Source organism: Prionailurus bengalensis, chromosome B3 (assembly GCF_016509475.1).
Source record: "Prionailurus bengalensis isolate Pbe53 chromosome B3, Fcat_Pben_1.1_paternal_pri, whole genome shotgun sequence".
Lineage (NCBI taxonomy): Eukaryota > Metazoa > Chordata > Mammalia > Carnivora > Felidae > Prionailurus > Prionailurus bengalensis.
Window position 1 is genome coordinate 64,703,520 of NC_057355.1, and position 22,730 is coordinate 64,726,249.

A 22,730-nucleotide genomic window follows, 5' to 3' on the forward strand; every position below is an offset into this window, starting at 1 on the left:
TTCCTGAGAGGAGGAGGAGGAATGGGCGGGGGGTGGGGGGGGGAGAGAGAGGTCAAGAGTTTTGTTGGGATGAGTTAGTTAAGTTTGAAATTGGACGTCTGAGTAACTTTGCCAAGGAGGATGTTGGACATGTTAGTTTGGTACTCAGGCTACAGATGAGAGTTGGGCAGTCATCAGCAAACAGATGTGGGATTTTAGCCATAGGAATAGATGAGTTCACCTAGAAAAAAGTTAAAAAGTTAAGCAAGTTAAAAAGTTAAAATTTTCAATTTAAAATTTAACAAGTTTCAAAATTTTTAAATTATTTTGAAAAGAAGTGGGAGGATTAAGCCACAGAGTGTGGTGACATTTAAATGCTCAGCAGAGGAAGAGGAGATAGAAGACGAGCGTGAGAGAGAAACTGAGACAGTGTGATGTCGTGGAAGCCAAGAGAAGCAAGTGTTCCGGGAAAGATGGTTGTCAACTTAGGTTGGGTTGGGCTGAATGCAACTTGACTCATAAAGTTAACATGAAGCCAGAGAAAGAAACTATTGGATTTGGTGACCCTGAGAATAAAATATTTAGTGGGAGGACAGAGATAAAAGTCAAAATGGGACGGTTGAAAATGAATGGCAGGTGAGAAATTGATGACAGGTTCTGCTACAAAGGGGAACAGAGAAACGGAGAAGTCTTAGACGTGGTGAGAGCTTAAGGTTTTGTTTCATTTTGTTTTAAATAGGAGATTGGGGCAAGGCGGGGGTAATGTTTAAATGCCATAGGTAGGTAAGGCAGGAGAGAGAGAAGAGTTGAGAATGCAGGAGAGAAAGTGGACGAAGGCAGGATCATCACCCTAGAGAACAGAGGAGACCCCAGGCATGGTGGAAGCCATGGCCTCTGCAAGGCCTCTCATGGAAACGGGAGGGCAGGCAGTGAGAGTAAGAGCATGCACACGAATTGGCGGGGTTGGTGAGGGGAAGGTAAGTGATCATGTCCATTCACTCATATTTTCTCAGTGAACTGTGACTTCAGGTCATCATTTGAGGACGAGCCAGGACTTTCTGAATCCTGAGCCCCGTGTCCTTCATTTGTCATTTGGTGCCCTCGGAGAGATGAAATGGCAGGGCAATTCGTGTCTGTTCTTCCATCTGATACTGTGCCCAGAATCATTCAAGTTCCCGTCAGAGAAGCGAATTCATGTGGTTTGTTTAAATGAAAGCACTCAAACGAAGGAACTCCTCACGGAGATGAGGATGCTGTTAAGGGATGCTGCACCCAGGCTGTCAACAACCACAAGTTACCCCCCACCCCCATCACCACCATCTAGGGCCACAGGGTCAAGGAAGATTAAAAGTGTTAGATCCAATGAGAGCTGGAGTCATGGGGGAGTGGCCAGCCAGTGTGGTCATTCATTGAAGAGGCCTATAGATGCTATCAGGGAAATAGCGCCAAAGCAGAGAGAGGATATGAGAGAAATATCTTGAGTCCTCACCCCTCCCATCTGTTGCTGATGCTTCCCCATGGCTGAACCCAACTGGAAGCTGGCTGGCAAGGGTTATGCAGTCCATGGTGAAGGACAGAGAATAGATCTGGCAGCAAATAACCAACACTTCAGGCCACAGGTGTTGAAAAGATTTTGAAAACCACTCCAAGGGGAGTATTTACACCCAATGCCATATATAGAATGCATCTCATTATTTGGTTCCTGCTGAGCCTTGGAAAACCTAGCTAGCCATGATCTTTGAAGTGAACCATCCTGGATACTTGTAACCCACCCATAAATCTCCAAATGTAATGTTTGTCCATAGTCTTCCTCCTTTATTTTCATCCAGAGGCATATTGCTCTAAAACTAGGAAAGCTTGTTCAGGGCCCCTCACTGGCGTGAATACCTTCCAAGGCCATCGGAGAGCCACAGTCGTGTATTCTTGCCATCGTGTGTTCTTGTCAATTTTACAAAAGTAGTATGTTTAACTGTAATCTGTTAAGACTGTGTTTTTTCACTCTGACCCTAGAATAGGCCCCCCCATTATATGCACTTTAGGCCCCACAAAACTTGTATCTGCTTCTGTTTCCAACAGAGACTCAAGGATACAGTGCAAATTTTATCCCTTTCCCCAAATTCTCCCATCTTTCAGGTGGGGTGGTTAAAGAACATCAAAATGAACAATTTGGGAAGGGGGGAATGCAGCAGGAGGGTAAGAAGCAGAGGAGGGAGGGGTGTGCAGTGCTCAAGACGGGGAGAAGAGCACTGTGTGGAGTACCCCTCTCTGGCCATCCACCTTCAAGTGACGGAGGGTTGTCACGTGTCCCGCGGGGGACTCATTTCTCACGGGGGCCTTGCTCAGATGCTGCTCTTTATGCTTTCAGATGCAGATGGAAACCTGTGTCGAAGTAACCAACTGTTGCAAGTCATGCTGGCCATGCACCGAATTATCATTTCCTCTGCTGAACTGCTCCAGAAAGTTGTCACCCTATATCCTTTAGCACACTGGCTGATGGTCCCCAAGCGGGATTCATTCAAAAGTATTTCAAATCTTGAGATTTGAAATTTGCTTTCATGTTGATTGGTTTGGAATAACCCCGAGTGGTAAATGGGTCCAAATGTCCTTTGAGAGGTATGGGGTTTGTCTGTGTGTCTTGGGTGTCCGCGTGCACATGCACACGTACGTGTCACTTCTGTTGGGTGGGGCAGTTTTAGCAATGCTGATTGCTCTGGCAAGTAGTCACAGCAACGGGCAAACACAGTGGTCTTCAGCGTGTCTGGCTAGTAAAAATACGTGTCCTGTAGGTTAGTAAGAATCCCTGTTCATCCTGTGCAAACTGACGGGGGGGGGGGGGGTGCAGTCATAACTCAGATGAGAAACTGGCTTTCCTGTCCAATTCCTCAATTTTCCCCAGGTTCTGGAAAGAGCTGCACGACACCCCAGTAGCTGGAGTCTGCTGGTGCTTCTGCTTCAGGCAGAGATGGCTCTCAGCCCAGCAAACCTGGCTGGATTTTAACTGTCTTACAGGGTGCAAAGCGAGTAGGGTGGAGAAGGAGCCTGCCCTCTCCTGCTCGAGGAGCACAGTGTAAGCTGTGGCTGTAGTTGGGGTGAGACTGTTGAGCACCTGAAGCCCGGGTCCCTGGCACTGAGTCACGAGTGGTGGCTCTTCTGATCCTTCACCCCTCCCCTGACCCCCCTCCCATTTCATCTCATGGCACACCAGAAGGTAAAAGCCACCAGAAGAGACTGAATCTCTTCTATAACCCTACTTATAAATCTTTACGTTTCAGATCAAAGGAGATGTTTCCAGCAGCATTCCAAGGGAAGAGCATTGGGAGGGGTCTCTGTAATAAGAGGTGCAGGTCGTAAGTGGGTGTCTGGTCTGCAGAGAATTTTTAAACCGTCATAAAGCTGACTCACAGTCTTCCGACTTTTTGTTAACTCCACGTACCAACAGTTCTAAACAGGATCAGTGATTAAAAACTCCTCAGTGAAACACTTGTTGGTCTAGGGACTCAATTGTGCCCCTGGCTGTCCCCATGGTGGGCAGACCCTCTCCCCTCCCCCTGCTCTCTCCCACCCCCCCAGAGGTTTGACCCCTCACCCCTGTCCCTTTCCTCCACCTTCACCTCTGCCTCCTCAATGGCACCTGCCCCTCAGCCTAAAACGCATTCAAGTCTCCCCAACCTAAAAATAAACTTCTCAGCCCTGCCTTCCCTCTGTTCCATTGTTAGGGTTAGAAAATTGATGCACAAATGTCTTAAAATAGTCTGCACTCACTATCTCCAATCTCTCAACTCCCACTCACTTCTTAACTGAGCCTGGGCCCCCACCCGTGCTCAGACTTTCCTCTGATGTCACCAGTGGCCTCCTGGTGGCACCAGTGGCCTCCTGGTGGCTAAGGCCAGGGGCTCTTTTATGTCCTTGCTTACTCTGGGCTTTGTGGACATTCCCCTGCTTCTCCAAACCCTCTCCTGCAGGGCTCCCAGGCGGTGCCCCTGGCTCTCCTCCTTCCTGAGCCACCCCTCCTCTGACTTCCCATCTGGCGCCTTCTCTGAGCACATCTTAAATAAGGGGACAGTGTCCTGGTTTACTTCTCACTCTACCTCCTTCCTGGGTGATTCCCCACCAGGCTCTCCACCTCCATCCTTTGGTGCCATGGACTTTCAAATCTATATGTCTTTAACCCAAGCCATTTTGTAAAAAATATCTGGACTAATTTGTCCTGCCAACACTTGGATCTTAATATGCTCAAGCCTTAATTCGTTTTCTCACCAGCTTCATTTCCAACTACTGCCCATTAATTCTGCTCTGACACCTGCATTTTCAGTTTCAGTTTCAGTGCATGGTGTCATCGCCCATCCGATCGCCCCAACCAGAAACCTCAGAAGCACACTGGACTCCTCCCTGCCTTTCACCTCCTACAGAGTCCACTACTCAGTCCCAGGGCTTCTCCTTCAGAAATGACTCTTAGCTGTTTTCTTCTCTCCCCCTCCCCCCCCCCCCCCCCCCCCCGCCACTCCGGGCTTCATGTGGGCCTCCATCTTCTCTCCTAGGCCCCTCTCTGGGACTGCTGTTCTCCCCCACGTGCCAGTTCACAAGCCACCTTGGACGTTACTTTCTGCACAAGCACGTCACATAAGCCCGTTGCTCCAGAGCCCCTGTAGGCCGCACGGGTAACGCCCCACTCCTCAGCTGCCAGGACAAGGCCTCCACAGTCTGAGTCGGGGTGTCCGTTCAGCTCCACCCTGCAGCTCTCCCAGAAGCCCTTTCTTCCCGACCTGGAACTGCTCAGTACACCTGTGCCTGGCATGCCTTTGCCTCCCTCATTGCCTAGCAGGCAGACTCTTTCAGGATCCTTCTGTGAAGTCTTTCCTGACCTTTTCAGGCCTCCACACACCCCTCCCTTTTAAAGATACATCTAGTATTTTTAAATAATGCTTTGAAAATCTAATTCCTGTCACTTTAGTTTTGTATTGCTAAAGTCAATGTGTCTCTCCTCTCTGGTCCGGATGTAACCTGCCTTGAAAAGCTTTCCATCCGTGACTGCAGAAAGTGTGAGGTATTTCTATTCTGTTAGCTAAATAAATTGACCTACCAAGACTTCTGTCTGAGTTTTGCCAGTGTGATACATATGTGCTCTGATCTTTATAGATGACTGTTTCAAGTCGATTGCCGAAACTTTGCGTCTAGCTGCTGTTTGATTTGTGTTAGTAATATAGGAAGTTGCAAAGGTACTAAAAATTAATTTGATTACAAGTCAACTTAAGAAAAATATATAAATTTTTAACATATATTAAAAATATATACACTGTAACTTATCCACTTACAGGTCTCCTCTACTAATCCGTATGTCCATCGACATCAGGAACCAAAGCTTATTTATCTTTGTTTCTCTAGAACTTAGCTCAGGGACCATCTCATGATTGGACACAACAAATGTTGCCTTACCATTCATGAAAAACATTGGATACTCTTTCTATATTGGGACTTTTAGGTGAAAAACTCAAGCTTTGCTCAGGTCTGGGGTGGTAGAAGAGATTCTAAGAAGGGAATATGAAATAAGACTGCCTACCATTGAAACCCAGGTTAAACACTGGAGGCAGAATGATTTTCTCTTCATGTGTCTGTCTCTGTTTTCTGACCTGGGAGTAATAGAATTATTAGTTAAATAAGCTAAGGGTTTCCTGTTGTTTCCTGATTTTTCACTGGTAAAAAAAAAAAAAAAGACTGGGATTTTGAAACATGCTTTGAATGGCTCAAATGCCTGAAAAGTAGTCAGAACTGTACTGTACTTCATAGTCCTGGTACCAGATGTGAAGAGAAGGAAAATGCGTGGAGCCTGAAGCTTCCAGCAAACAATGGCCTTAAGCCTTGCAAGGCAGACAGACCCCTGAGCCTCTTTTACTGGCCTGCATATACTGGGTGTTCCCCTTCTCTCCCAAAGGGAGAAAGCGGGTGCTCTGCCTTACTTCAGGGCTGCCTTCGCTATGGTTTAGGGGCTCTGATGAGCGGGGAGGTTCTGCCCTTAGGATGGGTGCCCTGCCTGCCTGCCCCCTGCATGCAGAGCACCCGCATGCACACTGACTGGTTCACACAGGTTCTGCCCCGCCCTCGGCCCTCGGCCCACAGGGATGGATGGTCAAAGGGAGGGAAGGACAGGGAGTGACTGGGAGGAAGAAAAGTCCATAGTAAAGGGCACCATGTTGATTTATAGATCTACTTGGTTGTTTTAAAGGAGAAGTATGTTTTCTCTGCCTTCCCCATTAGAAAGGAAGACAAAAATTTCGAGAAGTCCATCAAGTAATAGAAGTATAGAAGCTGAGACCTATTGATCTGGAATGTGCCTTGTGCTTGAATCTCTTAGCACTGAAGGCAGACATTTCCTCAGCAGTGCAGCATAAGAAATGTAAAGTCATTCTGGTTCACTCTTAACTTCTATGCCCAAAGAAAGGCAGTCATCAAAGCCTTTTATTGCATGCAGTTTGCTGGTTTCCTGGGGTTTTTATTTTTATTGTCCATGTTGTTATGCATGTGGGTTTTTGTGTTTTGTTTTTGTTTTGGTGCTTCTGAAGACAGATTTTATAGGCAGTGAATCTATTAAAATTTAGTTTTTAAATTCAAGTCATTTTATTAAAAGTACAAATTATACAACCATAGCTCTTCTTTAGGGATTCAGGTTTAGCTTGCAAATATTATTCTTTCTATAAGCCTAACATGTTTCACCAAGCATTTTTAAGGGACCCTGAAAAATGTTTGGTTAATTTGAATAATGGTAATTAAGTACTTCCAATGGTTTTAAACTACAATTATGAATTTTAAATTTTGGATTATTTTTAAATACTTAAGATGCCTTCCTGAATTCTAAATGGTTTTTATAATAGTACATTGAAGTTATAAACAGTTACCATTATTTTAGAAGTTCCAAAACTATGATTAAACTTAGTAAGATTTCAGTTTAAAAGCACAAGTCTAAAGCACTTAATTATATATTCCAAATCAAAGTTTCAAGACTATCGTTCTAATATGCTCTAAAATATTACAGGGAGACAAAATCCCCAAATGCTCAGATTCCTTCCTAATCAGAAAACACTAATCCTAAGATGTGGACTTTCCCTTTTCTGTATTTACCTGTGAATTTTTCAGAGGTTTAGGATACACATTCCCACTGAAGGAAGACCACTCCGTCCCATTGAGATCTTTGCCATCTTACTCACTGGCCTCCTCACTGGACTACTCCTACTGAATTCCCAGTAGGGCCTGGGAATCACTGAACCCTGTATTGCAGTTATGATGGCACAGTTTTTAAAAGGGAAAGAAGGCATCGCCTTGCGGGGGCACACAGTGCACATACCAGCCTGATTCCTCAGTGTGTCGATCAAAAGTGGTAGATCCACCTAGGTTCACCATTGGATTGGATTTTGCATTTCTTTGGCTCATAAAAGAAATATTCTTCCCGTGTATTTCTAAAGATCTGCAAACTTAATGGGATCTTACTATTCTTTGATATTCTTAGGATGGCACCCTTCTCATGGAATATTCCGAATGCCATGGATCCTTAAACGTGATCAATGATTGTATTTTGGATTGTTCACATGGCTTTGTCTGACTTGCCATCACAACTTACAAGGTCCATCTACTGAGCCCCTTAGGCGCATGTTACCATTTTTCACATTACTGCTTTTAATTTTCATGACAATACATCTGAATATTCATTCCCCTTCTAACTTACAGCACAAATTGTTTATCCATTACTGGAATCACTTTAAAAGAGAGGGGCTCCTCTTTTTAAGTTGTTTCAGTGGGAGTCCTCATCTCTTGGGCATGGGCAGGAGGCCTTTTGCCCCTTCACTTCATAGAGGCCACCTGTGCTGGGACCTTTCCACGCTGTTGGCTTCCCACTTCTCCTCCTGCAAAGGACTTCTCCTTCTTTCCACAAGCCACTTCATTGTGGGCTACATGGAAGGTCACCACTGTCACCCTTCCAAGGTGATAATATGCAGATAGCTGCACACATCAAGTTGGTTTTTATCCTATGGCCAGAAAGAGAAGAAAACTGGGAGGGGGGTAGTTTTAGCAAATACTTCCATAGATAAGAAGTTGTTTGGTTTCTGTAACAGAGGCTTTTATTTCCCTTAACCACAGCCCTACCTATAAGGATGCCTTGGCAAAGAATTCGCCAGGGCTTTGCCTGAAGATCTGCTATTTTGTAAGGTAATGTTTGTGGGTGCAGTTGGGACTTGTGGAGCGGGCGGAAATGAAAGACTGAAGCAAGGGGTGTTCGTTTTTTCCTCGTGCTCCCCACCTATCCTGTCCTTTCCATACATCACCTCTGGGAGACTGGAAAGGGCAGTGCTGCGTGCTAGAGATCCCTTATTGCAGCAGTGTTTTTCTAGCATGGCTGAGCTTTACTATTTCATACCAGCCTTTTCTTCAGTCTGATAGCATTTTAATATCAAATGGCAGTAGGGAGAGATACAGAGATAAGGAAGGATCTCTTCTCTTTTTCATTTTTATTCCTAATTATAAAAGTAAAACAGGTCATATTAGAGCATTTTGAAAATACAGAACAGAGGGTAACTTTAGTAATAGTTATTCATATCCCACCCCACATTTTGGGATATTTCCTCTGTCCTTTTTCTAAGCAGATTTTTTTTAACATAGCTGAGATCAAAATACATACAGAATTTTGTGTCCTATATTTTTCATTTCATATCATAGGAATCTTCTTCGTCATTAAAAACTTTGTAGACAGTATTTTTAATGGCCATATAATATTCTGAGATCTGATACAGTGTTACTTACATGTGCACTACCCTGTCTTTGGACATTTGGTCTGTCTGTAGCTGTGCCCCTTCTAATTATCTGTGACACACATGCTGGTGCCTAAATCTTTGTCATGGCTTTTTCTGTTATGATTCGCCCCTCCTATCACAGCATGCCGGTGTGCAGGGGCAGAGGACTGCCGGCAGGTGGTTTTCTTCCCATCCCCCACCCCCTCATATTCTGTATATAGAATATGTATTCTGTGTTCCCAGGCATGTAGAAGGACAGGCCAGCCTCTGTGTCTTCCTCATTCCTCTTCATGGGGAAGAACCCACCAAAGCACGAGTCCTCGGCTGCAGTTTTGGATTGTTTTTTTTTTTTTTTTTTTTTTTTTTTAACTCCCACCTTTTAGGTACTGGATAACAGAATTCTGGATCATGTTTAAAATGGATGCCAGCTTAACACACACCATGGAGGAGTTCCAGGAACTGGTGAAGGCCAACGGGGAGGAGCTGCACCGCCGTCTGATTGACACGACCCAGATGTGAGTTTCTGGGTTCGGGCTCGCCTTTCCAAACCACCCCCCCTTCTGTGCCACCTCTGACAGCTGCTCTTGGCCCACTCGGAGAAGCCCCTCACACAGGCTCAGATTGCATCTGATTGGCTGAAAAGTGAAGAGACTGACATTTAATAGGAAAGCAGATAAAGCTATAAGTGACTACTATCCAAGAGCAGAAGAAAAAAAAAGTCCCAGTGGAAAAGAAATCAGGTAGCAAGGTACTGACTAAAATGCACCCAGGTCGTGAGAAACTGAAAGCACCTGCCTAAGCTTCCTCAGCAGCACGTGCCTCAGGTGTGGGCCCTTGTCAGTGAGGAAGGGGCGGTGCAAAAATGCATTGAGGGTTTCTAACCTGTATGGGTGTCCACGACAGATGCTTAGACTTGCAGAGATGGGAAGGCTCACAGGAATATTTCAGATCTTACCTTGGATTTCTTATCTATGAGATTGGCCCACTCTGGAAGCAGGAGAGCCTTTCCTAAGTCAGGGAGAGGACCGTGCACACACTGTGTGCTAAGGTTTTCTCAGTGTGGCCACTTTGTTTTGGAATAATACACATCCCTGGAATATAGACTTCTAGGATTGAAGCATATTCTGGAGATCATTTCATCCAACACCCCAGGAAATGGAGGCTTGGCAAGGTCATCTGGGGTCACACAGTGGCAGAGCCGAAGCAGGACTGTGACAGCCCTGGCAATGTGCTGTCCCATAGCCACACAGAAATGACTTCAGAATCACATTTCACGGCCCCAAATATTTTTCTGTATGACAGTTTGGATTCACTGTACTTCTCTGCTTAGAATTTACAACTTGAAAGATAAAATTTCAAAGAGTGGTGCCTTGGTGGCTCAGTCGGTTAAGTGTCAGACTTCGGCTCAGGTCATGATCTCACAGTTCCTGGGTTCGAGCCCCACGTCGGGCTCTGTGCTGTCAGTGCAGAGACTGCTTCAGACCCTCTGTCTCCCTCTCTGCCCCTGCCCCACTCACACACTCACTCTCTCAAAAATAAATAAATTTCTGGGGCGCCTGGGTGGCGCAGTCGGTTAAGCGTCCGACTTCAGCCAGGTCACGATCTCGCGGTCCGTGAGTTCGAGCCCCGCGTCGGGCTCTGGGCTGATGGCTCGGAGCCTGGAGCCTGTTTCCGATTCTGTGTCTCCCTCTCTCTCTGCCCCTCCCCCGTTCATGCTCTGTCTCTCTCTGTCCCAAAAATAAAAACAAAAACGTTGAAAAAAAAAATTAAAAAATAAATAAATAAATAAAATAAATTTTTTAAAAACTTAAAAACAAATTTTTTTAATATAAAATTTCAAAGTAACAATGCTCTCTTTTTAAAGTTATAGAACCTGGGGCATAGGGCAGTTCTCACACCCCAGTGTCTTCGTCCCAGTATGTACCTAGCTGGCTTTTTTCTACCAGGATTTCCCACAGTAAGTTCTTTGGGAAGTAGTCAGTAGGATAGTGCCTGACCAGATCTGCTTGAGAGGTAGTGAGTGAAGCTTCCCTTTTGCAGCACATCTCACCCTGTAACGTGTTCATTAACCAACGGGGCTACAGAATCTGTAGCATTTCCCAGACTCATTTGAGCACAGAACCCTTTGTCAAGAGACAAGGTGCTCCTGAATACCAGTTTGGGAAACACAGATCTTTACCCTGCTGCCTCTCAAAATATGGCTGCTTCCTTCTGCTAACTTAGTGAGGGAAATTGAAACACACCGATCGATTATAAGAAATTATAAGAATTATAAGAAAATGTGGGGATTGGGGGGGGGGCACTCTAGGGTTAGCTAGGTTTCCTTGGTCATTTCAGTGGCTGGGAATATCTGAGGGAAATGCCACAAGTCTGCTCAGAGTGACCACACATTCGTGCACAATTCCCTGAAGCACAGCTTCTCATCTCTGTGGTTCTCTGTGCTCTCCTGGCACCAAAGCTGAGATCTCGAACCCAAAGAGAGAGTCCCCATCACCCTCAGGAGAATGAAGGGACACACGGAGGGCATGGAGACAGCAGACATGCCAGGGGACAAAGGAAAGCAAGGATGAAAGGCCAGGAAACTGTGACCAATGCCCGAGACTGTCTTTCCCACGGCCTTAACGTAGACACATTCTACCCAGTTCCCCTTGACATGCTCAGAAGGTTTGTTGAAAACAAGCAAGGCTTTCCTTGTTGGTGCCCTAGAAAAAAAAGTTGATTTGAGGAAAGTGTTAATGCTTTGTTTTGGTCGAAGACAGTTAGCTAATGGTGCTTTGTATATTCTTGTAGATTTACTCGAATTAAAAAATAATTCTGACCTATTCCTTTTTCCCCATCTTCTCCCTTTCATGTTTGCCCACAAAAGCAATGCCCGTGACTGGTCCAGGAAACTGACTCAAAGGATAAAATCAAACACCAGCAAGAAGCGTAAAGTCTCCCTGCTCTTTGACCACCTGGAACCAGAAGAGTTATCTGAGCACCTCACGTACCTTGAGTTCAAGTCCTTCCGGAGGATATCTGTATGTACCCAAGGGGCGGGAGGAAAACTTCCCTGTGCTATTTCAGAAAATAAGCAGAGCAATTCAACAGCTCATCTGCCATCTAACCCTGGAGTCCCTCCACCCCTCCAAAGCTCAGGCTTTCCCATCAGACTTTGTAGAGTCTGGAAAACGAGTACACTAGAAATTTCTTTGTTTCTCCGCTGTGTTCCTCACCTCCTGTCCTCCATGCCATCCCACCACTCATTCAGGTGACAGTTCTGTGGGCACAGGTGACACCCTGCACGCATACATAGACAAGTATACACACACGCGCGCGCACGCACACACACCTTACCCTTGATAACCATTAGGCTTCCAGATTTTTATTTTTAAATTTTCCTTCAAAAAAAAAATGAGGATATGTCCTTACAGAGTTTGATTCTAGGATAGTCTTTGAATAGCTCTGGGAAATCCTGAAATAAAGTATATACTAATTTTCTAGCCCAGAATATAGCCGAGTTCTTGACAGAGTGCTGACAGGGCCCAGCAGTCACCCATGATTCTAGAGATAAACCATGCTGACCCAAACCTTGCTCCTTAAAACTCCCTATGTGATACCAAAGAACGCTGGTTCTGTACAAGAGAACTTGTCGGCATGTCAGATGCCAACAGACCCTCGCTGGCCAATATGCTTTCCTGAGAAATGACACCTGTCGTCCACTCTCTGTCTACCCCTGCCAAAAGACTGTCTTCAACTTTGCTCTAAAAATACAGACTACCTAGTTGCCGGATGCATTTCTTAGAATGACCTGTGTTCCCCAGATGAGGGGATGGGCTGCTCAGAAAGTGGCCTAAACAAGGTCACTCGGCCTGTTAGACCAGGGCTGGGGCCACATGACTCTTTGTCACTCAGCGCCAACTTATTGAGCCTGCTTGTGTCTGGAAGGAGAACTACAAACCAGGTTAGAGTTACTTCATCTTTTCTCCCATGCTGCTGACATCGTCCCGTTTACACACAGCCAAGCGGCCATTCAGCCAGCCCCCCAACTCCCATGTGGAGACAAGCCTCCTAGCACTAATTCACTGGCAAACCAACCCCCGCCCCCAACCCTGACAGAACCACAGGCCCTGACTGGGAAGCTCCTCCCGGGGAGTTTCCATTTGGCAGTGCCTCCTGTGTCACAGGGAGGGACACTGAAAAGAGCCATTTATCACACGGGGAATCTGAGCTGTGCCAGGCCCCAGCTGGCGAGGTGGCTCCAGCAGGCCTCCGGGATGTCTGCACGACGCCAGTGCTCAGACCGGCAGAGGCGGAAGAAACTGCTGTTGAACTAGGACTCTGAGCTAGTGCTCTGCCCGAGTTGAGACCACGTTCTATTTGCAAATGAAAACATCAGTTTAAATTTTTATTTCTTCGGGGTGGCATGATGCCTTCACAGAAGAGGACTTGGGGGATTTTGTTGCACCTACACAGTTCTAAGCAGTTTTCCCAAACAGTAGTGTCCCTCTCATTTGCTATTTCCTGCTTATTATAGTACTTCTGACAGTACTAATTATATTAAAAAACAAGTGGATTCACTGTTACAGAGAGAAGGGTATATGAATGTATTCACTGGAATGAGTCATGGGAACTTTCTCTCAGAACCAGTAAGATTGCTTATGTGTCCCTCTTTTTTTTTTCATGATTGATTGATCGATTGATTTAGAAAGGGGGAAGGGGAGCCCATAGGGGGAAGGGCAGAGAGACAGAGAGAATCCTACGCAGGCCCCACAGCTCTCAGCGCAGAGCACTGTGCGGGACTCAAACTCACAAACCCTGATATCATGACCTGAGCCAAAACCGAGAGTCAGACGCTTAACTGACTGAGCCACCTGGGTGCCCCAACTTATGTGTCCATCTTGAGTACTTTTGGTCTGCTCTTCTTTTTCCACCCATCAGCAATCACAGCACAGCAAAATGGGGCTCAGCTAATTTGCATGTATTTGGTTTAGGTTATGAGTTTTTCTCATCAGTGTATTGCTTACAAGTCAGGCAGGACTACGGTTCGTCTACTGAAGTAACAACCCCCCACCCCCACCCCGCCCAATCTCAGTGGTCTAACAAGGCAAGTTTATTTTTTTACTGACAGTAGAAGGCTAACGTGGGTCAGCAGGGCCTCTGCGGATCCCAGTCACTCAGGGACCCAGAAGTAGGAGGCTTCATCTTGACACGAACTTCTGCCATCTCTGTGCCATTGGAAAGGCAATGCAGCACATCATTCACTGGCTCTTATATCTTTCCCTCAAAAGCCCCATCACTTGCACCCAATGTTCTCCTGGCTAAACTGTGTCACATCTGATTTCAAAGGGGAATTCAGAAGCAGAGAGCTCAACATCCCTGGGAAACCGCACCAAAAGCTTCCACAGGCCTGCTAGAGCAGAGCAGACGACTTGTCCCTCGTGGTCATACTGTCTGAACAGAGGATGGTTTGTGATAGGGACAAGATAGCTGCAATCATTGGTTAGACAGCGATCTCCTGACACATTTCCAGTTTCACATAAGCTGTTCACCGTCAGCCATAGTCAGTACCTTTGTCCACTTGGAAAACTGTGGTCACTATGTTGTAATAGCTAAGCAGGTTTCATGTACCCCACTCACGTGGCCTCTGCCCGAGCTGGTGAGTTGAAGGAAATCCAAACAGGTTTGTTTCAGCATGAGGTTAATAATTACCCTGTCAGTAGCACCTCACGTGTGCAGCGCTCTGAAAAGGTAAAGTGCTTTCACACATTGTTGTGTTACATTAACAATTCCGTGACCTGGATAGGCCAGATTTTATTCTCCCATCTTTTTAAGACGGTTGTTTATTTTTGAGAGGGAATGAGAGCGTGAGCAGGGGAGGGGCAGAGAGAGAGGGAGAGGATCCGAAGCAGGCTCTGTGCTGACAGCAGAGAGCGTAATGCAGGGCTCAAACTCACAAACTGTGAGATCATGACCCGAGCCAAAGTCAGATGCCCAACCGAGCCACCAGGCACCCCTGTTATCCCATTTTTAAGTTAAGAAACAGTTGGGCGTGCAGGGGAGAGAGAGAGAGAAAAAGATTTTTGTGAGAGGATTATCTGCTCGTCCCCTTAATTTCAGCAACAGAGCTGGAACCAGTACAGATCTTACTCAAGTTGAAAATATCGTTACCTCGAAATGCACGTAATACATCTAAGCTGTCAGCATCATAGCTCGGCCTAGCCTACCTTAAATGTACTTGGAGCACCTTACATTAGCCTACACTTGGGCAAAATCTGATGCAAAGCCTATTTGTAATAAAATGTTGGATATCTGCTATAGTTTATTGAATACTGAAAGTAGAAAACACTGGTTATGAGTACAGATGGTTGTAAGCAGATCAGTTGTTTACCCTCCTGATCACACGGCTGCCTGGGAGCTGCAGCTCGCTGCCCAGCATCACAAGTTTTGTACTGCATATGGCTAGTCTGGGAAAAGGTCCAGATTCAAAATTCAAAGTATGGTTTCTTGCGAATGCATATGGCTTTTGCAACATTGTACAATAAAAAAAAAAAAATCCTAAATCAAACCATTCTAGGCAGGGACTGTCTATACTGAGATTTCTGTTCTATATTCTTTAGAATTTAGAAGGGACACAATCAGTAGCTACTCAAATACAGTATTTGGGTTAACTAGTGTGTGTACACATCCACTTATGCCTGATGACTTTTGATGGAGAGAGGCCATGCTGTGGGTAGAGTAAGAAAGATTTCCTTCCCACCATTCTCATCAGCCAAGTGGAAGACATGCGAGGAGAAGACAAGAGTTCCCCTGTCCCGTAGAATCAACTGAGCAGAGGTGATGTGCCCCTCGGATCTCCCAGAATACCAGAGGCAGTCCTGATGGATTTCTTTTTCCCCAGTTCTCCGATTATCAGAATTACCTTGTGAACAGCTGCGTGAAGGAGAACCCCACCATGGAGCGGTCCATTGCCCTGTGTAACGGCATCTCCCAGTGGGTACAGCTGATGGTTCTCAGCCGCCCCACCCCGCAGCTCCGGGCAGAAGTCTTCATCAAGTTCATCCAGGTGGCTCAGGTGAGTGACTAGAGTTAAGAATTTTGGCCTGGGCAATGAGCTAAAGTATCCCCTCTCCTCCAACCTAGTCTATCAATTAGGGCTGCTTTCCTCTCCTAAAGCATGGTGGAGTTTATGTGCCTTGAACTATTCCCAGATTTAGATATGATGATTTGTCTCTTTCCCATATAAGGGCAGTATGGTGAGGACCATACATACTATCTCAGCGGTCAGGATACAGTTTTAGATCTGTTTAGATCTTTTAACATTTTCAGAAGATGCTTACCAGCCTACATCGTTGCCCCCAGTCTGGCCCACACAGCAAAGGGAAATTTTCCAGGATTTCCTGGAGCTGGACCACCTCAGTTCTTAGGTCTTTGAGCCCATATTGTGTCGAATGGCTGCATTTAATGTCTGAGGGCAGAGTTTAAGCACTTGATAAGCGGAAAACAAGGTAGTACGAACACATAATTGAAATTCCCGAGATTCTACCTCCTTTCCCAGTTACTGTCTTGCATAGACACTGACATTGCACAGAAAAGACAGTCCTTGTCCTTAAAAATACAAGTCTGGTTATTTAGGATCAAGGATATAAAATATTAGCTCTAGGTGGTCAAGACCAGTGTTTCTCAAAGTCAGTACATGGCCCACCTACTCTGGTATTACCTAAATGTTTATCCCTAAGGTCAGCTGTAGATCCCAGGAATCCAAATAGCCGTGCTTGGATCCAGAAATCTTTGGGTTAAACAAGTACTTTGGGCGGTTCTTAGAAACCACTGATGTAGAGGATGGTCCGCAGATCCAGTGCAACAAAGGAGGATGTGACACCGTGCTAAATTTGGGACCTTTGGTCTGAAATTAAGCCTAAGGGGGAAAGTGGTCCAACAACTGCAACACCTCATTGCTAGGCTTTGGTATTAGGAAGACTCAAATTGAGAGGCGTGTAACTGACATGTATATTGACTACTCTCATCTCTTTTGTGTCACAGAAGCTCCACCAGCTACAGAACTTCAATACATTGATGGCTGTGATAGGTGGGCTGTGTCACAGCTCAATCTCCAGGCTCAAGGAGACAAGTTCGCACGTCCCACATGAAATCAATAAGGTCAGTGCTACTGGCTTCTCCGGGGCCCCTTAGTACCATTCCCAGGACGAGCATCAACATTTCCCCCTTAAGAGGCAACCCAGAGAGCCTTTCCGGGGCACATCACCCTTTGTCAATTAGGCAAACTGCCAAGGAGGCAAACCCCAAGAAAACCCATAGGATGGGAACGACCCAGGTCTGAGAGTCACTGTGATTCAGTCTGGGCTCAGCGTTACTACACGTTCCAACTGATCAGTTGAAAGAATGTGTCTCTCTCTCCTGCACTCCTATGAATATTCGGAGTCACCGTCTTTAATACTGACTCTCTTCCTCCAGCAACTTGTTCCAAAATGTTTTCCTAAATAGTGCTTCAGTTGACTGTAGTTCAGTTTGCATGTGAGACATGTACAGCGAGCAACACATTAGAAACCTACCTATTCAAATCCTATGGAGAATGACATTCTGGATAGTTGAAAATGACCTTTTCAGGTGCCACTTTGTAATAGTGTTTTGTTGAGGAGTATTTTTCTTAAATGTCCTATGCACTTTTCTACATTCTTTAGCTGTTACAGAATAGACTTTAGTTCTTTATAGCATAGGGCTGTTGTGATGAATATAAACCACGAAGACGCACTGGAGATAAGAATGCAGCTCTGGTGTGGACCAGATTAACTGCTCTTTTGAGCATTTCCATCTTGTGGGAGAGGACCCCCTTACTAACCTCAACCCCAGGCCTCCCAAACTGCATGGACAGACTCTTCTTAGGGAGACATGCCTGTGTCTCATTGCCCCGTTTTTCCCGGGTGTTCAGCCTCCTTCTGGGGAGTCTCAGATTCATCATCCCTGCTCTCACCCCACCCCCACCTCCCAATTCCCTACTAGTTCTGCCAGAACTCGGTGGAACCACTGAAAAGGTTCTTCATGTCTCAGAAGTCACAGAGGGAGACAGTCATGGAGATTAATATGCTCTTGTGCTGTTTCACTTACAAGATACACCTTGCTCCTCTTGGCCTTGGGTCCCTCCACAGCAGTGCTTTCTTGTCTGTAGCTGCTTGACCCTCAGGGTGGTCTGCAGCCAGACTTAAATCAAGTATCCCCTCATCCCCTAGTAGTTTATTTCACCTTCTAAGGAGAATAAAACTATCTCATTTTTGCTGCTAGTCTCTCATCACGTGAGCACTGTTGGCTCAGAGGTGAGGAAGAGGCTGTCTTGCCAGCTCATTGTGAATGGGGGAGGCTAACTTCAAACCTCAAATTCTTCACTGAGGAGAAATGGTACTTCTTAGGCCACAATTTTATTAAAGGAATTTCCAGCAGTGTTTAAAATATTTTGTGCTGTAACATAATTAGTGGTCTTTACTTCCCATCTTTGCCTGTGAGGAAGCCGGCCATCATGCATGGGGATTGGGGTTCTGCAGACTGCCACCTTGAACCAGGCATATTTGACAAGAATACCAGAGGTGGCTGCTCCCTTTTTATGCTGTACAGACCTGCCCTTTCCTGGGCCGGAAGCCCTAATGAAGAGCTCCCCGGGGCCTCGGCCTCACCTTGTCACATGCCTTCTGCTGGAAATTGGTCTATTGGTTCAGTCTCTGGTTCAGGATTTCAGTCTGTGAGTGGAACATCACCTGCTTCCTTGACGTAGGCCTGTTCTGAGAACCGCTGAGAGAAGGCCCACAGAGGGCAGCGTAAGTCAGACAAATGCTCAATAGACCACTGAAGCTCCCAGCTGTTCCCCATGCCTGCGACGGTCAGCACTTCCGACATCACATTCCACACGCGTCTCTGGAAGCATTCAGAGGATACTAGGGAGGGGAACTGCATGGCGTGGGGACAGAGGTCAGGGGGACACTTACTCTCTGCTGTATATTCTTGGACCGTTTTCATTTTTATCTCAGGTTTTTATTTTTATGTTTAAATTTCAGTATAAAAATAAGACCTCACTTAAAATTTCCCAGTAGATAGTACAATCAAGTAAAGCATACTTTGTGTGTGTAAATACACTCTGACATTTGAAATCAGCTAGACTTTTTTAAATCTGGGAGTCACAGTCTGTAGCTTTTAGCGCATCACCTCCTGCCTGACAAATTAGGGATGGGGTGAAATAGTGGGACAGGCTGAGAGGAAACAAGGTGGCCTCTGCGGACAGTACACCCTGCCTGGTGGGCACCTGTGAATGGGTCTCTTCTGTTTTGTAGGTTCTGGGGGAGATGACCGAGCTCCTGTCCTCCTGTAGAAACTATGACAACTACCGGCGAGCCTATGGGGAGTGCACCCAATTCAAGATTCCCATCCTGGGGGTGCACCTCAAGGACCTCATCTCCCTGTACGAGGCTATGCCCGATTACCTGGAGGATGGGAAGGTGAACGTCCACAAGCTGCTGGCTCTTTATAATCATATCAACGAACTGGTCCAGCTGCAAGAGGTGGCCCCACCCCTGGAAGCCAACAAGGACTTGGTGCACCTGCTGACGGTGAGGCTCACACGGGAGGCAATTACTGAGGGCTGTCCGTATGCCACACACCACTCTCTGCGCCTTACCAAGTATTAGCTCAGTTCATTTTCATGAAACACAATGGAGTAGGTACTACCATCATCTCCATTGTTTGGACATGGATACTGAGGCATAAGGATATGACGTGTCAGAGGACCACACGTGAGTAAGCAGCAGAACCTGGGTTCACACCCAGGTGGTAGGGACTCCAGAGGTTATGCTCCTGAGCAGTATGCCCTCCAGAATCCTAGAATTGTTTCTTGCCCCCAGCTACAAAAGCAATCCTCAACTTTCTGGGAGGAAGGAAGCTGATAACAAATTAGGATACAAAACTTCGTAAGAGTTAGGGATAGTGTATTCTCAGTTACAAAAGGGTAAGGCAGTGAGTAAAAAAAGCAAACAAAATGGAGGCATTCGAGTCAAGAATAGGTGAACACATGTGGTGGTGCAGGAGCCTACCTGCATGGTCAGATAAACTCCCTTCCAGAAGCATGATTCTGTAGCTCACCACTGTGTGACTGTGGGCATGTAACTCTAAATCTGTTTCCTCCTCTGTAAATCAGAGATTACTCTCTGGGATAACTTATAACTTCTCAGTTCTAAAATTATACAACTTTTATCTGTATTTTTGTAGAATGGAGTAACTGTTACAGCCTCTTCCTCCCTCACATCATGATTCTAATAGAGCCGCAGGATTCACAGCCAGCTGGGGTCTAATGTTAGCCCTTTTGCTAACTGGCCAGATGACTGTGGCAGGCCTTGGCCTTAGACATTGTCTGTTAAAAAGATGTACCAAATCTTAACTTTCTTGGATCACAGATCATGTGATGAAAACCATGAACCTCCCAGAAAAATAGACACGAGTTCTGGACCTCTTGAAGCCATCCGTAGACTCTAGGTTACAAACAAGATTAGTTATATGAAATTGATTAACTCTTAGTATCATTTTATAATACCTGTTGTCATTTAAACTGGGTTGTTGTAGGGAACAAGTGAGGTGTGGACCATCTGACCACATAGGGCCTTCTGCCTAAGCTCCAGATACAGGCTTAGATATTAAATCAGATCTTAAAAGAGGACATCTTGAAACTTCTCCAAAATTTAAAACATTTTAATAAGAAGGAGCTAATGTTTGCCTTATTGCAGTACCAAGTGTTATGCACTATAAGCTCTGTGAATCTTAAAAACAAAGAGCCTAGAAGAGTAAATAAACAACAGGAGAGGAGGAGGTACCAAGAAAGAAACCCATCAACCCTGGGAAAGGCAAACAACATCCTAGCAGTTAACCCTGTTCTGTTTTGATCTGCAGTTGTCCTTAGATCTCTACTACACTGAAGATGAAATCTATGAGCTGTCCTATGCCCGGGAACCAAGGAACCACAAAGCCCCAGTGAGTTGTTCATATTTTTATGCTAAGATTGCTGCATGTAACAGGTGCTCTACAAGTTGCTCACCGAGCTCATCATCTTAAGGAACAAATCTTTATGTGATAAGTACTGTGTTTCCACTCTGCCCAACCTTGTGCTAGGCACAGAGAAAACTTCACCATATGTACAAGTAATTCTTGGCCAGAAAGAGCCTGCAGTCTACTTGAAGGGATGAGACTAATACAGGAACTGTAAATATATGCCCTAAGCACATCCAAATGACAGGTGCAGTCAGTCAGTGGTTTACTGAGGAGGGAGATGGTGTTGCGGGCCATAGTGATATCTCCTTCCTATTATAAAGTATCCTCACATCATTCGTTTCTCTTCTCTGATTTTTTTGATGATAAGTGTATACTACTTAGTAAAGCCATAGAGATCACCCTGTATTCATCTGGGTCAGAAAGGACAGTCTCCTGGGTCTTTTGACCTCTTGTGCTGACAAGTCCTCACAACAGTGCAGTCCTGGTGCTGCAAGGAAGGATCTACACAGGTTGTCTCGCCCCACCTCCCGTACAGGCAGGTGAAAATTTCAGTTTTCCTTGTGAAGGACCAGAATTCCCCTGCAGTCTCCAGGGAAGCTGCCCAGTCCCCAGATAGTACTCAGGGGAGAGAGTTATCCACACATAAGAAATTCAATTTGTCTGTTCAGGTGGCTACATGATACTGTCTCTACAACCGAAAGATCAAGTTCTAGCTCCTACTCTAATGAAAGCTGTTCACTGAAAATACTTAGCAGGTTCCACTTTCAGGGTGTTAGAGGCATTTCCATGGAAAGGGTACCTTCCTCCATTTGGGCCAAGTCTCAAATATTTAGGAATGGATTCCATCTCCCCTTGTCCAGGCCTCAGGCTTTCTTCCTTGTTATCCTGCCTTTTAGCAGTTTTTCTCCTCATCCACATCTTTATTAACCAGTAAGTAGAGACAGAGAGGAAATTTAAATGATCCAGTCTTTTGCTGACAGTTTGACAGAAAGTCTAATGGGTAAGTTTAAATTATCTGTAGATGGAGATAATATACGTGAGAAGCATTTTGTCAGCTATGAAGCACAACAGTTGTTATTAGCCAGGATTAGAGCTCAAGATTTCAGTTCCACCGGCTCTCAGTTCCTGGCCCTGGCACATAGTTGAGGGCTGTCCATAGATGTAGCCATCAGGTAGCGGGAAAGGAAGTTGCTGCTGGTTGTAGTGCTTTATAGTCACAGGGATTTCTCTGAATATTTCATTTCAGCCACTAACACCTTCAAAGCCCCCAGTAGTAGTGGACTGGGCTTCTGGAGTATCTCCCAAACCTGACCCAAAGACCATAAGCAAACACGTCCAGAGGATGGTGGATGTAAGTACAGCTGTGCTCCGGCAGACGGAAGCAAGGCACATACAAACCGGCATAGTTCTGTATGCGGCCTGGGGGACACGGTGGCAGACGCGCAAAGGTGGGAAACCTGACACTTGTTCCTAGCGCACACCTCATATTGTGCCTGCAGGACAGTTCATAGGTTACGTTTTGCCAACACACTTTGACCTCCTTTTGCCGGGGGGTGTGTCTCCTCTTAGAGACCAAGCAGGAGAGCAAAGCCGTGGATTTGGGGGCAGAGAGGTGGTAGAAGGGTTTTAGTAGAAATAAGGATAATAAGGAGAATCTAATACTGCAAATTTGGCCCTCCTGATTGTCTTCATGGTTAACTGCTGAGGAGAGTGTGTGTCTATATTCATCCTTATGGACCAATCCAGCATAACAGAAAAGTGAGAGCCAGTATGTGTCAGAATAATTAGTAGAGGACTACAGGGCAGGGAGCACTTGCAGCTGGGCTGTTCACAGAAGCAGTGGAAGGGGGGCAGAGCAGAGGGGACACCCCTGTGCAGTGAGCTAGGAGCACGCAGGCACCGGGCAGACGGCACGATTGGTACACTAAGGGACCTGAGGGAACCGTGTCCTCT

At 45.8% G+C, this 22,730-nt stretch overlaps 1 protein-coding gene across 1 annotated transcript in view; it reads left to right on the plus strand.

Annotated features, from left to right (window-relative positions):
• Positions 1-22,730, plus strand: part of RASGRP1 (RAS guanyl releasing protein 1) — an 80,265-nt gene that overhangs the window by 41,504 nt on the left and 16,031 nt on the right. The window contains exons 3-11 of the mRNA XM_043555687.1: positions 2,345-2,450; positions 8,113-8,175; positions 9,140-9,271; positions 11,623-11,776; positions 15,637-15,810; positions 16,779-16,895; positions 19,073-19,348; positions 20,679-20,759; positions 22,024-22,128. Coding sequence (XP_043411622.1) covers positions 2,345-2,450; positions 8,113-8,175; positions 9,140-9,271; positions 11,623-11,776; positions 15,637-15,810; positions 16,779-16,895; positions 19,073-19,348; positions 20,679-20,759; positions 22,024-22,128 — 1,208 coding nt within the window. The remainder of the gene's footprint in view (positions 1-2,344; positions 2,451-8,112; positions 8,176-9,139; positions 9,272-11,622; positions 11,777-15,636; positions 15,811-16,778; positions 16,896-19,072; positions 19,349-20,678; positions 20,760-22,023; positions 22,129-22,730) is intronic.